The sequence below is a fragment of the Aythya fuligula genome, chromosome 8, assembly GCF_009819795.1.
Source record: "Aythya fuligula isolate bAytFul2 chromosome 8, bAytFul2.pri, whole genome shotgun sequence".
Lineage (NCBI taxonomy): Eukaryota > Metazoa > Chordata > Aves > Anseriformes > Anatidae > Aythya > Aythya fuligula.
The window spans coordinates 25,223,188-25,237,306 of record NC_045566.1 but is presented as its reverse complement, the minus strand read 5'-3'; the positions used below and the strand labels follow the sequence as shown (position 1 = coordinate 25,237,306).

General features: G+C 37.0%; 1 protein-coding gene across 2 annotated transcripts in view; it reads left to right on the top strand.

Moving 5' to 3' along the window:
• Positions 1–11,549, top strand: part of DENND1B (DENN domain containing 1B) — a 151,797-nt gene extending 140,248 nt beyond the window's left edge. For both annotated transcript variants that reach the window (XM_032192540.1, XM_032192541.1), the window contains 3 exons: positions 7,398–7,477; positions 8,660–8,876; positions 10,108–11,549. In XM_032192540.1, the coding sequence (XP_032048431.1) occupies positions 7,398–7,477; positions 8,660–8,876; positions 10,108–10,665 (855 nt within the window). In that variant the 3' untranslated portion in view covers positions 10,666–11,549. The remainder of the gene's footprint in view (positions 1–7,397; positions 7,478–8,659; positions 8,877–10,107) is intronic.
• Positions 11,550–14,119: the final 2,570 nt, after the last annotated feature.

Sequence of the window (14,119 nt, the reverse complement as noted above, 5' to 3'; positions counted from 1 at the left end):
ATTCCTGAAGAGCAATCATGGGTAGCGTTCTGGCTCCACCTAGCAAAGCAGGGAACCAAAGGGTCAATCCACCTGTGTCCCTTCCATATTGCTTTTGCCTTTTGGCCTCAAAGTTTGGAGAGCACAACCTTATGTCCAAAGCTTCAGCTCTGGTACCGTCTATTCCCTAACCTTTTCTTTCCCTCTCTAATCCTGTAACTGAGTAGGAAGAAAAAAAAAAAAAGAATAAAGAAGTTCAATTAAAAAATAAAGTTTGCCCTGGGGGAAAAAGAGGAAGAAGTGGAAGGAACAGAAAGAGACTTTCCTGCAGGGATCTCAGTGTCCCTGAATATGAAAGGTCAGATTAAACCCACCTAATTTTAGACACTGAAATGCCCAAGTTAGTAGCAATGCTTTTTCCACAGTAAGTAGAAATACAGAGGCAGGACCAAATGGCATTTCGGCCCACCTAGCATCTGGATTGAATCCCAGTGCTGCCCTTCTTCGATGCTTATGGTCTCATTTGTCAATAAAGCATCTGAAATGAGTGAAGAGTATGCATATCCGAGTCCCATCCCTGTTCCCAGGTGCCTTGTAGAGCAAGGCCCTCTTTGTCGAACAGAATACCCCTAGTGGCATCAAACAGGTGGAGGGACTCCTTCACTGCCCGATTCCTCTGGCTGCAAGCCTTGGACAGAAATTTATTTAGAGGCAATCTTTCTGTTCCTAAGGCACAATCACTTTTTCTTTGCAAAAGTGACTAGTCTGTCGTCATGCTTCGTACAGAGCTTCCTTCCATAGGCTCGTCCGTAGCTTTGATGGACAGAGTTCAGCACTGCTCAGGTTTTACCTTCTGTAAATTTTGTGATATTTGGTCTGCCGATTAAATTTTGAAGTTCGAAGACATATGATGTTTGTGTTTATGATCATATCTGCTTCCTACATTTTACCTTCAGTCATTCGTATTGTTCATTTACCATGTTTGTGTTTTGATAGTTCTTCCTTCCAGGAAAGTCACACGTGATCTGTCATCAGCAATTCCAACAGGGATCTTGCCATGTGATGCTTCTGCTGGTGCAAGGATACGATGCACATTTTAATGGAAATATTGATTTAACCAGCAATCTTGTTTTTTTACGTGCTTAGTAATGGTATCAAATAGATAGCGTATTCCAGCCATGTAAGCTGGGTTTACAACTCTTCTGAATCACTGAAGTCGCTCTGTGCTCCCGAGCTACATCCTGGTCTCTGGACTTGCATGTTACCTCAGAAACATGCTCCCTTTCCTGTCTTTCACATGCCTTTGTGCATATGGACATCAATTAGTTTTTCCTTTCTGTTTGTTTTTCTCTTATCTTCATCTTCTTACACTGGAAATCTCAGGTGTCATGTTTTAAAGGACTAATGCTTCTGCTTGTCGCCAATAAAAGGAAAGCCAGGCAGCCTTTGGATGCTGCACTCTCCACAGCAAGGATGCTGCGTGGCATGATGCCACAGTGTGCCAGCTGAAAATGACCATTTTTGCTAAGAATAACTGCTGTGCCACAAAGAAGAATGAGACTAAGCTGGATAGTTGGGAGTGAGACCTAGCTTTAGGCAGAGTGGGGCCTCGGTCTGTTTCAGAGGGGTAGGAGACGGTGCAGGCTTCCTGAGAAAAACTGCTCTGTGATTCTTCAGAGAAAATGAAACTTTATTTGCTGTTTTGGGGAAAAGGAACTATTTCCGAAAAAAAATATGAGCAGAAGCATGATTAATCCATAAAAATCAAAAGCAGTATTAGAATATTCTCAAGTATCATCTGTGTATTATGTATGCTTTCTGTGACTAGGTACCTCAACAGATTTATCAGTCCTATAACAAATCCTACCTCAGCACTGATATTAATGTTTCATTTAACTTTATAGAAGCAGTGAAGGTCTCTATTATGTCACAGCTTACTTCTAACTTTAGTATATAAGAGTATGTAACCCACACTCTTATCTATAAATTTCTGGTTGACTGTGTCTTTAAACAGATTTGGGGGATTTCATGCTCTTGTAGGCTCTTTATTGCCACAGAAAAGGATTTCTTTCTCTCATTGGGGACCTACTTCGTGGATTTATTTTTCTGCATCATTTTTGTTATCAGGATCTCAGAATCAATGATGCTTTTGTCTCATGGCATATAGTTGTGCGTATTTCCAGCTGCCCCGTGCTCTTTCAAATGCACCGTGTGCGTCTGAATTTGTTAAAGCAGCGAAGGCTTCTGTACTAGCAAGGATAGAAGTTGTTTTGTTTGTGCCATATCCTTGAAAAAGGAAAGGCATTGAAGAAGAGAAAGTTTGGTAACTGTACTTCTGTTTTATCTCTGTTCTTCCTCTCTTTCCCCCACCAGTCTTGTCTCTTGTGGAGTGTTAGGTGAAGTGCTTTTCCTGTGATCTCATTATCCATGGCTTTAGTTTTCAGTCCTTAACTGGAAGGAAAGGCAGTGGGTTGTGGTTAACTAGAAAGTTTGACAATCTGAGATCTTTTGCCTCCCTACTGGAGGTGAAATTGTAATTAGGTCTGTGATTGCGTTGCAGAGGATAGATGAAATAAAATAGCAAAACGTAAGTAATAGTGGATTTGTGTGTTTTTTTTTTTTTTCTCATACTGAATGAATTATCTTTAAATTGTTAAGAAAAAACAAGCAGTACTTCATATATTTAAACCACAGTAGATATTTTTCTTTACTTGAAACTCTATATGTGTTGATATATTGAGTAGCCAGTAAATGTGAAATTATATATGTGCTGCCATTTATCAAAAGATTATTTGTTTCTCACATTGAGGACAATTAATGGCAGCAGCCTTATTAAACTTCCTGCCTTACTGCTGATCAATAAGCACTCATTCCAGGAAGTTATGCTTCTGAAAGGTCTGGTGTTAAATAAAAAGCTGACATTTCAAAGATTGACTTTCATGCCCAATCAAGAGTGTAACCATCTTACATTTAAATCCTTTAGTATTCATGTGTTTTGTCTGCATTTTTATGCCAAAGAAGTACATTTTGTGAGGCTACCAATGAGCAGAATAGAGCAGTTTCAGGACTTACTCTCACTTTGTTTCATTCTACCCGTATTTATAGTGTCAGCACCTTTTTTTTTTTCTTGGTTTCAGTGATGAGAATTTGCCACAATTTTAACAGACCAGTTGCAGAAAGATTTTGAAGTCAGGCAGAAACCAAAGAGGACAGGCATGACTCCTCAGTCAAATGCATCACCTTTATTATTGAAATAACATTCAGGATTCAAGGCAGTTTGCTTGCAACCAGTGGAAAACAGAAGATTGCAGTAACAATGCAGTAAGTCACGAGCTTATCAGCTGCAGCCGTACAATTCCCCCAGAACATATGAGTGCCACTTCCAAAGCAAAACAGTACCAAGAACCCTCACACTCTGGGGAGCTGGGATGTCTGAACACATCCTTGCTCTGACTGTGGTTGTTCATCTGCTGTGTTTTACACAACAGCATAAAAGAGTGGTTCAACAGTGGCGTGTGCTGAGCATAAGCTCATTGTGTGATAAGTATGTGGAACCCTTCAATATTCTGAGCAAGATGAGAGATGGGTTCTTGTGGTGCAGTGTGCCTGAAGATAAGAAAAATATGAAATGCCTGATTTTGGATTGCCTATATTATGTAAGCCAGACTAGTTGAAAGAAGAAAAACAGTTCAGTAGTTTTTAAGAAATTTGTTGTTTTAGCTTATAGAAAAAAAAACATGACAGCAGTCTATTAAGACTTTATAAAGTTCTGGTGCAACAAGAAAGGAGTATTACAATATCATTTCTTGCGGTAATAAATGGTCTGGTTGTTATTAGAACATTGATCAGGAAGGAAGCAGAAGTCTGTCCTTTTTTCATAAAATGGTATAAAAGAAGGTTACACACTTCAAAATGCAGAAAAGACAGAAATTAAAAGCTTAAATAACTGCAAACAGCAGGATACGTCAGTAATGGAAGGACTTCTTAAATGACTTTGACAGCTTTTGCAGGTGCATGTACTATGTCACTTTGCTTGGTGGAGCACTGAAAAAGATTTATGGTTCTCCTTTTGCAATTTATTAAGAGTTTCTTTCTTTGTTTTTCTTTCTTTGCAAAGTAGTCTGGACATACCCCTCCCTTGCAGTCATTTTTATTACAGCTCCTAGAGGAAAGTCACCTATTCAAAAACATGTGTTGCTTGTTGTCTCAGTGGCTAACTTGCAGAGCTGTAAACTCTGGAGAATGTTGTTATTTACAGCCAGATATTTTCCTTTCTCCCTCCCCCTTTTGGTGTAAAATACCATTTTATTTGATTTAGTTCTTGAAATTTGTCTTGCGTAATTTTGCACCCCTGAACATTTAAATTGGTAGCAAAAATAGTTTCTCAAAGAGAAGACTGACCATCAGCAACTAGAAGTTCTGTGATTTTTTTTTATGACATATGCTAAGTTATGCTCCTTTGTATGATGTTATTCTTGCTTTCACAACATGCTTGCATAGTACTGTCTGTAGGTGCTCCAAGGGGCCAAATATGGTAACTGTTATTCCTGTGGTGTTTACTGACTTTAATTTTATTCAGTTTCTGTTTCTCACAAACCCAATTTTCTGTCTATGCTCTTTGAAACATTATTTATTATGTTAAAAAATCATGGAGTTACCTTGTGAGAATTTATTCCATCGGCAGTGTTAACCCATCTCCGGATAAACAAGCATCTCTTTTGTTTTTGTTTTCTGAAATTTCTCCATATTTTTAAAGAACCTTCTGTCCTGCAAAATCTTGTCTTTACATTAATAGAAGTAAAAGTGATGGCAGCATCTAATTCAGATGCATATTCCAAGAAAGTGAGACAGAGTTTTGCCCTCCAAGAGTCAGTCAGGATTAGAGCTTTAATATAAATGAATGTCGCGTCAGTGAGAATTTTCCAGAGGAGGTAGTGAATTACCAGTCTTACAGAAATAAAGTATTTTAATTGCCTAGTGAAGACAAATACTAAAATTTAAATACTGCCCTGGTGGCAGTAATCACTAAGATAACCGATTAATAACATCAATTAAGGCAAAACGGTTAACCTTCCCTTTAGTTACACGCAGTGGTGTGATTGATTACAAGAATGATGGGAATCGCTCAGAGAACTCACAAAACTGGGAAAGAGCTTGAGTTTGCAAAGGAAATTTAACTTGACTACAGCTAATGAAAGGAATAGCTAAAATGCTTTTACTTATCTTGGTGTGGTCTGATCACCAGATAACTACCCTGGCGTGAGAGGTGTAGCCACCAAAATGGCCAGTGAGCCATCTTCTAATAATTTTTCTTCTTGCCAGTTTATGTTGTACTTAATATAGCTGTATTATATTCACTAAGAGTCTCCTAATAATTGGGTTAGTGTGATTGAGGTCAGTCTTTTTAATGTCGTTTGTTCTTTTCATAATGTTATGGTTTTATAATTTCTACTGTTACTTGCACCTGGGATTTAAGTTCTGCGTTTTTGGTGTTTGATTCCATTAAATGTTTCTAAATGTTTATTACATAAGTTGATTCTTTGCAATAAAGTAATCATAGTCAAACCATTTCTGTTCAAAGGTTAAAAGTTATTCTTGTTTGGTACTAACAAATTACAAAATATTATTTTGTTACATGTCAAGTAAGTCATATCTTCCAATGACATATTTATTCAAAGTTGTTTTATTTCATTTGTCTGTAATATTTCCTAAACCTTCCTAGTTCTATATTCAATGAATAGTGCATCATAAATTGGTCCAAAGTACTCCAGTTCCATTGGGGTACTATATGTCTATTCCACTAAGATCAGCCCATGCAGAAAGTATGTTCTAAAACATATTTCTCTCTAAAATACGTGAGAAGTATCAATAGCATACTTGTTTCTCTGTGTTTTATCCTATAACTTCTGCTCAGTGTAAAGCTTACTTTTTTTTCCCCTATTTTTTAATGCTGTAATAATTCTCTTGCTTTCTGTTTTGTTTTTTATTTTTATCAGTTTTTATTTGGTTTAACACATTAAGAACCATGTTTCATCTTTGTCTACAAGAGATATAGAAAGTGTTATCAAAACTTGGTGCTTTAAGTAAAAGATGTCTTGTTGAATGAGAGTAACGTGCCAACCTATAAAGAATGCATATCGGGACATTCCTGATATTAATGGGGAAAAAAATGACAGTGTGTGTCCTGGTACACGTAGAACACTGACAACACCTGTAACATGTGGCATATTGAAATCCTCACAGTACAAGATTTCGAAGCTTCTTGTAGTCTGAAGTTAAGGTCGTATTTCTGCCTCATCAGGGGCTTGTTGTAGACTTAAGCATTTGGTGAACTGCATGATGAGATGTGGGCAGTAACACTTTATATTTGCATATGATTTTCTTAGCTAATGCTGTTTTCCCTTTGCACAAATTCTATGCACATGTCTTTAAATTACAGCCAGTTTTCCAACGCTTGAAATCTCTTATGTGATTAATTGCATCTACAGTTTTTTTTTGTTGTTGTTTTGTAATTATTTTATTTTTATTTTGTTTTGGGGTGGGGTGTTGTTGATACAAAACAAGTATAAGAGATGCACAGACCTTGAGACAGTCATTTGTGAAGCACTAATGGCTAAAATTCCTGACTTAAGTGTTCTGGTTGAGGCAGAGCAGTTGGTGTGCTGCAAATTCACATGCTATCACGAGTACTCACTAACCTGTTTGATCAAATTGTTATTTAGCAAACAAAACCAGGCTGAAGACTTTTACTATACTTGAAAAAGAGTCTCTGTGCGAGCTCCCTTGGGAAGCTCTGAATGTATGCTAACGTTGAGTTAACTGTAATTTACAGTAAATTATCCTGCACAAAGGCATTCTTAGTGCACAGTTTTCAAGCTGGCATACTATTTACTCTGCCCTTCTGTTTAACAGCCTACTATAAATGCAGCTATGTAAAGAGGCTTTAGGCTTCTTTTGTATTTACTACTTCAAAAATCCATACTGTGCTCAGTAGACCACATTAACCTCAGAACTTTGCAAATATTTCTATCAGAAAATAGTAAAACATAGTGTTTTGTCATTGCAGGAAAGGGGAGGCAGTAGACTTGAGCGCTGCTCATATAGCCAGCCTTCTGCTAACCAAGGCTTTGCATAAATAATAATGCACTCTATAGGCCATGAGGAAAAATGGTTTTCTAGCCCTAATTGGTGATGCTTGAGCATTTCATGTCCTTTTCTAACAACCTTTAGAAGACTTGATCGATATGTGGCTTTCCTCATCAGGTGTTCAGAAAGTCTTAATGAGTATAGTAGCAGCTAGGTTCCAAATAATTAATGTAGAAGTAGTTTGTTGTTGTTGTTGTTCTTTTTTGTTTGTTGGTTGGCTTTCTTAAAAACAAAACAAAACCAAAGAATAACGTGAGTTTTCTGTCCTCCAGACACGTTTCAACCAGCGTCTCAGTAACCAGGATTTTGCCTTGGATGAAGATGATGATGATGAAATGGAGAGAACAAGCAAGTAAGAAGTCTTTTAGGATATATGTATATGTATGGGAGAAAGGAAAAATAACTAGCATTATTTAGCAAACTTGAGTTCAAGTGACAAATCTTTCTCCTGTCCAGGCTGCTAGCTTGATTCTGAATCTGTAAGATGTCAAGTAGTGTAGGATTAGATCCTCGTTTAAAAGTGGGGCAGGCTATTATGTGTTTTAATTACTATTAGTGGCTAGGAGAGTTTGATGTAATCCTCAGTCTTCACAGACTCGAGATAAAATGATAAGCTCCATACACAAAGAAACAATTAAATAATATTCATCAACATGGTGGGCAGCGACCTCAGCTAATCTGGTCTTTAGTCCGCTGTTGTGGTCATCACAATGGAAAGTTTTCTCAAGGGTCTGAAAAAGAATGATTGCCTTGTGAATTTTATGTGAAGGTCTTACTATGTGTGGATTAAAAGGAAATCTGAAATTGAGACTTAACTTTTTGTTGAGGCATTCTCTGAATTCAGTAGATGATATTTGATAATGAATATATGGCTACAAAGCATGAAGGCCATTGAAAGCAAAGTCAAGCAGCCTGATGCAGGAGGAAAATGGGAGCTACAGAAGAGTTCAAAGGATGAGATCAAAACAGTGAGCTATTGAAACAGACTTTATAGTAGTATTCTGATCAGATACAGATAGACTGTTGTAGGGTGGGGGCCAGAGGTAAGATTATTGCTATAAGTGAAAGAGAAAATGATACGAGACAAAAGCGCCTATTTTCTTTGTAGATAGGCAGTACTCGGGTAAATCTGCTCATGTGGCAGAGGAAGAGTTGCGGTATGAGAAAAAAAATATATGGCTAGGTCTGCTGGAAAGTTCTATAAATACTGGCCTAGATAGAGGGTGTAGACAAGGGAAAAGAGGAGCCAAGTTTGGAATGACTAAAATTTGGAGGGAAGATATGGGAAGTCATATTAAGGGTGACTTGAAATAATAGTTGTACTGGTTGGGGTAGAGCAAAGAAGCAGGAATATTAGCTAATAGCTATTACATCTGCATAGGTACTGTACATATACCTTTAGGTAAAATTGTTGAGCAAGAAGAAAAGTGGGGTTCATTTTTAAGCCTTCAAATGTATTCTGCTACTTACTTTCAGAAGTATCTGTAATGAAATGGCTTTTATGTTCCCATCTGATGCAAGTTTTTGCCTTCAGGTTATCATCAGAAGACAGCGAGGAGGCTTCTGCTTATTTTTATGATAGTGATGATTCTGGTGAAACTGGAGTAACTGCACAGCATCAAGGAGAAATGGATTTGCTTGGAGAGATTCTGGACACGCTGAGCACACACAGTTCAGATCAAGGAAAACTCTCAGGAGCAAAGAGCCTGGATTTCTTTAGGTCACTGGATGACATTGGTTACAAGGCTACGGTTAGTGTCCAGCTTTCATTCGAAAAATAGTCCCATTCCCTTTACAGTGGAATCCTGCAATTGTGGAATCGACAGCATGAGGATAGATACTACGGAATAGTCTTTAGAATTGCGAGTTTGTAATTCTGCTGCTACAAAATAGCACGCCCATGCTGGCAACTTCATGATATATTTTCACTAGCCAAGGGATCGATAACACTCGTGTCACACAAGTCATCTGGGGCACAGTATTTTTCCCTTACAGCATTAACCACATACAGAGTTGTGAATAAAGTAATAATATACTGAATCAGATAGTTTAATACTATATTTAGCTGTTCAGTCTTGTATTCCTTGATCTAGTTATAGTGTCTGTGATATAGTTTGCAAGGTATTTCGATTTTTACCTTGCATCATTAAACTAGTCACAGTGATACAGTAACGTTTCCGTCTTAATTTATGGCATCCACTGCACCTGAAACACTGCTAGAATAGTACTCTAAAGATTTGTAAAAGGGTACCTTGATCCTGTGCAACTTTAGATAGAGTTGCTTGGGACCCAGAGTGTAAGCGAATTTCTTTATGGGTCAGAACTCTTGCCTACAACTTTAAAAACCCTCACCTGCTGTGACATTAGGTAAAAAGAAGTTGGTGTTTTTGAATTCAGGCTTATATCAGCTGTCCAACATTTACTGTTGCTGAACGGAATCCTATGGTCAAAGATTTGTCACTGGAACAACAAATTCTGACATAAATGTTTAAAAAGCTTGTAAATTTTGATATTATGAATGTCACATAGGGGTCACATTAATAAACTGCCCATTTTTGTTTGTTTGGCTAAAAGATTTAATATTGAAAGTTGGTATAATTAATTACTGAAGCAAAGAGGAAATGCCATCTGGTTTCAGTTTTAGTCCAACTCCTCATATTATGGTACAAAGCAGCAAAGTATGTCTTTGTTCACTGTCAAAAGTGCTTGTGCAAAGACTGAACGGACAGGGGAGCCAGACTCTTTCCTTTGTGCAAAAGGTGATCCCCAGGATAAGAAACAAAATATTCTGGCAAGGAAGTTAAAACAAAACAGAACAAAACACAAAAACAAAACAAAACAAAAAAACACCTTGATTTGTAACATTGAAACCCAAAGGGTATATGCACGATTTAGGAACACACAAAATCCATTACAGTATTCGTGTTTCAAAACTGCCATTTTTTCTTGTAGCATTAAGCATAAACATATTCTTTCTTTCAGAACAAGTCAAATGCACCTAGTGAGAGCAACCTTACCCTGCTCTGCGGCAATGCTAATGATCAAGCAGACTGGAATCTTGGTCAGGATGATAGTGTTCTCCATGGGAAGCAGCTCCCTCCATCACCAAGGAAGCAAGCTTCTTCTGTTGGACATAGAGAATCTCTCTCAAGACTGGAAGAAGAAAGTAGTGAGAAAACCTTTACTACTGACAAGATGGACACCTCTGGTGGTTGCATAACATCCCCATCTCCTGTACAATCAAGTGCCCAGTTTGATTCTCTAGAAAGTTGCACGGAAGGCTATTCTTCCTATACGTATGCAAAGCAGAATGAAACACTAAGCAATACCTCAGAAGATCAGCTCCCAGCAAGTCTTGCTCAACATCCATCCATTCTGGTCCCTTGGGAGAAAGATAGGAAAGAAGGAAATGAAACTCCAGATGAGGGTGGGCTTTTTCAAGAAGTGATATCTTTATGTAAACTGAGTTCTGCTTTTCACTATGGTTTAAATATTTCGAAGGATAGCTTATCCAGCAATAGCAGTGGGAATAAAACGTAAGAAAACTATTAGAAGATAAACTTGACTCCCAGAAGAAGTTTGAAGGGAGGCTACTCAGGACTCCATATAACTCCATGTAACATTTTAACCAAAATATGAAAAAGGAATAAGAGATTTCAATTACAGAAAAAAAAAAAATCTCTTCAGCTGAATATGCATCTTCTGCTACTGGAATATTTGCTTCTATGTTTACCCAGTTCGTTTGTTGGCTGTAGTTAGGTCCACAAAATGGAACTAAATATATAAACGCACTCTTGAATCAGGTACTAGTTAGTCTCTGTGCTAAAATACAGCAGGTGGATGGTGCTTCGTAGCATTTACTTCCTCTAAGCAGCAGGAAAGGTATCACCTAATAGGTAACCAGGTTTTGAAGGTACTGTATTAATCCCATTAAGCAGGAAATGAACCAAACAATCTAGACTTGTTTGAAATGTACAAATGTTAATACTTTTAACAAGTAATAATTGCCTTAATCTTTTGAGAAAAGATTTATCTTAGAAGATGAATGCAAATGTACAAAACAGCAATAATGATTTTCCATGGCAAGAATTTGCTTCAGCAAAGGCAGGGGGTTGGGGGGAGGAAGTCTTTTTAGATTAAGGAATTGCTTGTGAATATAACTTGGAACTTACTGCAAACTAAAACTGTGGCCCTGTCTTCCAGACTTCAAAAAGGTAGTGCATGCTTTTCTCTCTTCTGTAAAGTACATGAAGTGCTGAATTATAATGTGAAGTTTATGAACTTCTGTTTACAACTAAGACACTTTAAAGACATGTTATCCAGTTTCTCTAGGTAGACTATTTCATCTAAAAATTTTCAGAAAGGAACGTGTAAGTGGAATTTATAGATTTCTATTTTTTATTTTTATTTTCTACAGTCTAATAGTATTTGAAAAATTATTTGTGCCTGTTCGGAACTATTTTCTTTTGATTCTTAGAAGCTACCATTTGAAGGTAGTATGAATTACTGTTTCTTAGAAGTCATATTTAGTTAAATTATTAAAGATTAATGACTGGGAATTATTTGTAACACTAGAAAACTGAAATTACTGATTGAGCTTGAGACAGTATATATCCAACTCTCATTTTAGCCAAGTTGAACTTCTAAAATCTCTTTCCAAAGGCAGTGAAGGAGAATATATGGACTTGTACATTGTATTTATTTAGAACAAGCATTTGTCCTCCTTCTGGCAGCATTCCTGAACAATTTGCATATGTAGAGCAACTCTTTCTGTTCCCCTGCTTTTTTTCTTTTAATTCCTCCCACACACCTTTCCTTTTTCTGTATCTCCACCTTACCATGCATACATTCCTTTCTCCAAACTATCTCAGGGTAGTAAAGGTGTGAAGTAAGTTTCAGTAGATTATAGTTGTCAGCTTAGAAGGATCTTTTGTGATGCAGTTAGTAGAAGTAAGAAATGGGTATAAAATGAACTGTGCCTGAGAATAATGTAATGCTCTTCTAAACTGATGCTAGATTCTGTTTTTTCATTTTCTTTCCCCTTTTGGTATGAATGTTGAGTCTTACCCTCAGTGTCAGCCTGAGTGAGCAAATTAACAAAGTCAGGAGTTGGATCAGATTGTGCTTTAGTATATTTATTTTTGGTTGTTTGTAGCAAAGTTAATATCAATTGCCATGATGAGATTTATGAATGATTTTTCCTCCTAGCTAGCAAAAATTGAGAGGGTTTTTCTGTTGTTGTTTTTTTGTTTTGGATTGTTTGGGTTTTTTTTTTTTTTTTGGTGCTTTCTTACAAGTCAGCTGACTTAAGGGAAAGGATCAATATCATTAGGCAATGTTTGATGCTTTACTGAAGAGATGCAAAGACAGCTCTGCAAAAAGGTTCAGCTCTGCATTCCAAAATATTGGTGTATCTGCAGACAAGCGAAGGGCCGGTACTTGTCATTGAAGGTGAGCCTCCAGAATTAACTTTTTAAATCAGTGTTAGAAAGTTAAAGTTGTAACAGTGGAAATCTTAGGGAAGGGTCTGTGTCTGATTAGGACATGAATGTTCCTGAGGGTGTCTGCAATCTACTGCTGGAGGATCTTAGCATTCCTGAGTCAGAGATTTTATGTCCTGAGGTCTGTACTCTATCCCGTGTTTTCCTGTAATGTGTATCAACATGCTATGTAAGGTGGAAGGGGACTTTTTTATTAATGTAAAAATGTTATCTGGCAAAAGATTTTACACTATCAAAAATCAAAAATAACATAAAAATTATTTAATATCTTAGCTGTAACCTTTCCAGGTGGGTCAAACTGGATATCTCAGGTGCTGTTGTGAGACAGTGACAGGGCAACTTCACAAATGCTTGTCGGGAGATGGTATTAATGTCCCAGTAGAGTGCATTCTTCTATTTGCTGATACTAAATATTACCAAATTTAATTCTTCGAAGTGTGTCTAAGGGAAGATAGAAGACACAAAGGTCTGTGTTCTTGTAGCACTTCTCTTTTGTTCTCATTCATGTCCTTGCAAAAGCTGACAGGAATTTCAAAGTTTGCCACTTCTTTTCATCTACATCTGACACTGTTTCTCGCCACAGATCTCTCTAAGATCATGTTGTTGTCTTGATTTATTAAAGATAATAAGCAGTATCGATGTCTTATCCAGAAAATAGAACAATTTCAGAAATTATGGCCATCATCCCCTTCAAGTCTATCAAACGTATAAGTCCAGGATTGCTGCCAGAAAGTGGTATTAAAAATATCCATCTGATAGAATAAATCCTACTGCCTTTACATGAGAGTTAGACACTGAATTCCTGTTTTCACATAGATGGTCCCATTCTCACCTCTGTGCAAAAAATATGGGAGCCTTATGAGGCTGCTAATATTCATATAGTTATTATAAGGAACATGAAATTGAAAGTTTGATACCAAAATCTCTCAAAATTGATGCATCATGGTAATAATTCACTGTTTCCTTGAGTGAAAATGCAGGCTGAAAAAAAAAAGAAAATAGGTGAGTTAAAGATGAGAGATAAAATTCAGCTTACAGTTATTCTTTAATTCAGTTGCCATTAAAATGTTATTTACTGTGCTTCTGCCGCATTTTCCTTACTATTTATAAAGCCCATAGTGTGTTTACAGTCATTAAATAGTATGTCTTTTTGGTTTTGAGCCTTGTATATGTTCAAAAATCACTTGGTCTTATTCCTCTGTTGAATTTAAATGTAGGTACCTTTTAAGCATGTAATTTTACAGTCTTTTCCACTTACTATCAGTGATCCTTTAAAAAGGCTAATATTTGTGCCTTACTTAAACATCAGTACCAGTTACCAAATAGATAAAAGTCCAAAATGGTATTTCTGGTTCAACACTGTTCTCCTCTGTCCAACTGTCTATTGGCTACATATGCAGTATTTTTATTACTACGTCGGGTTCTATATTAAGATAAATTGTCCAGGTCCAGTACTTTTTCCAAGTTTGATACTTGTATCTCTCTTATTTGTG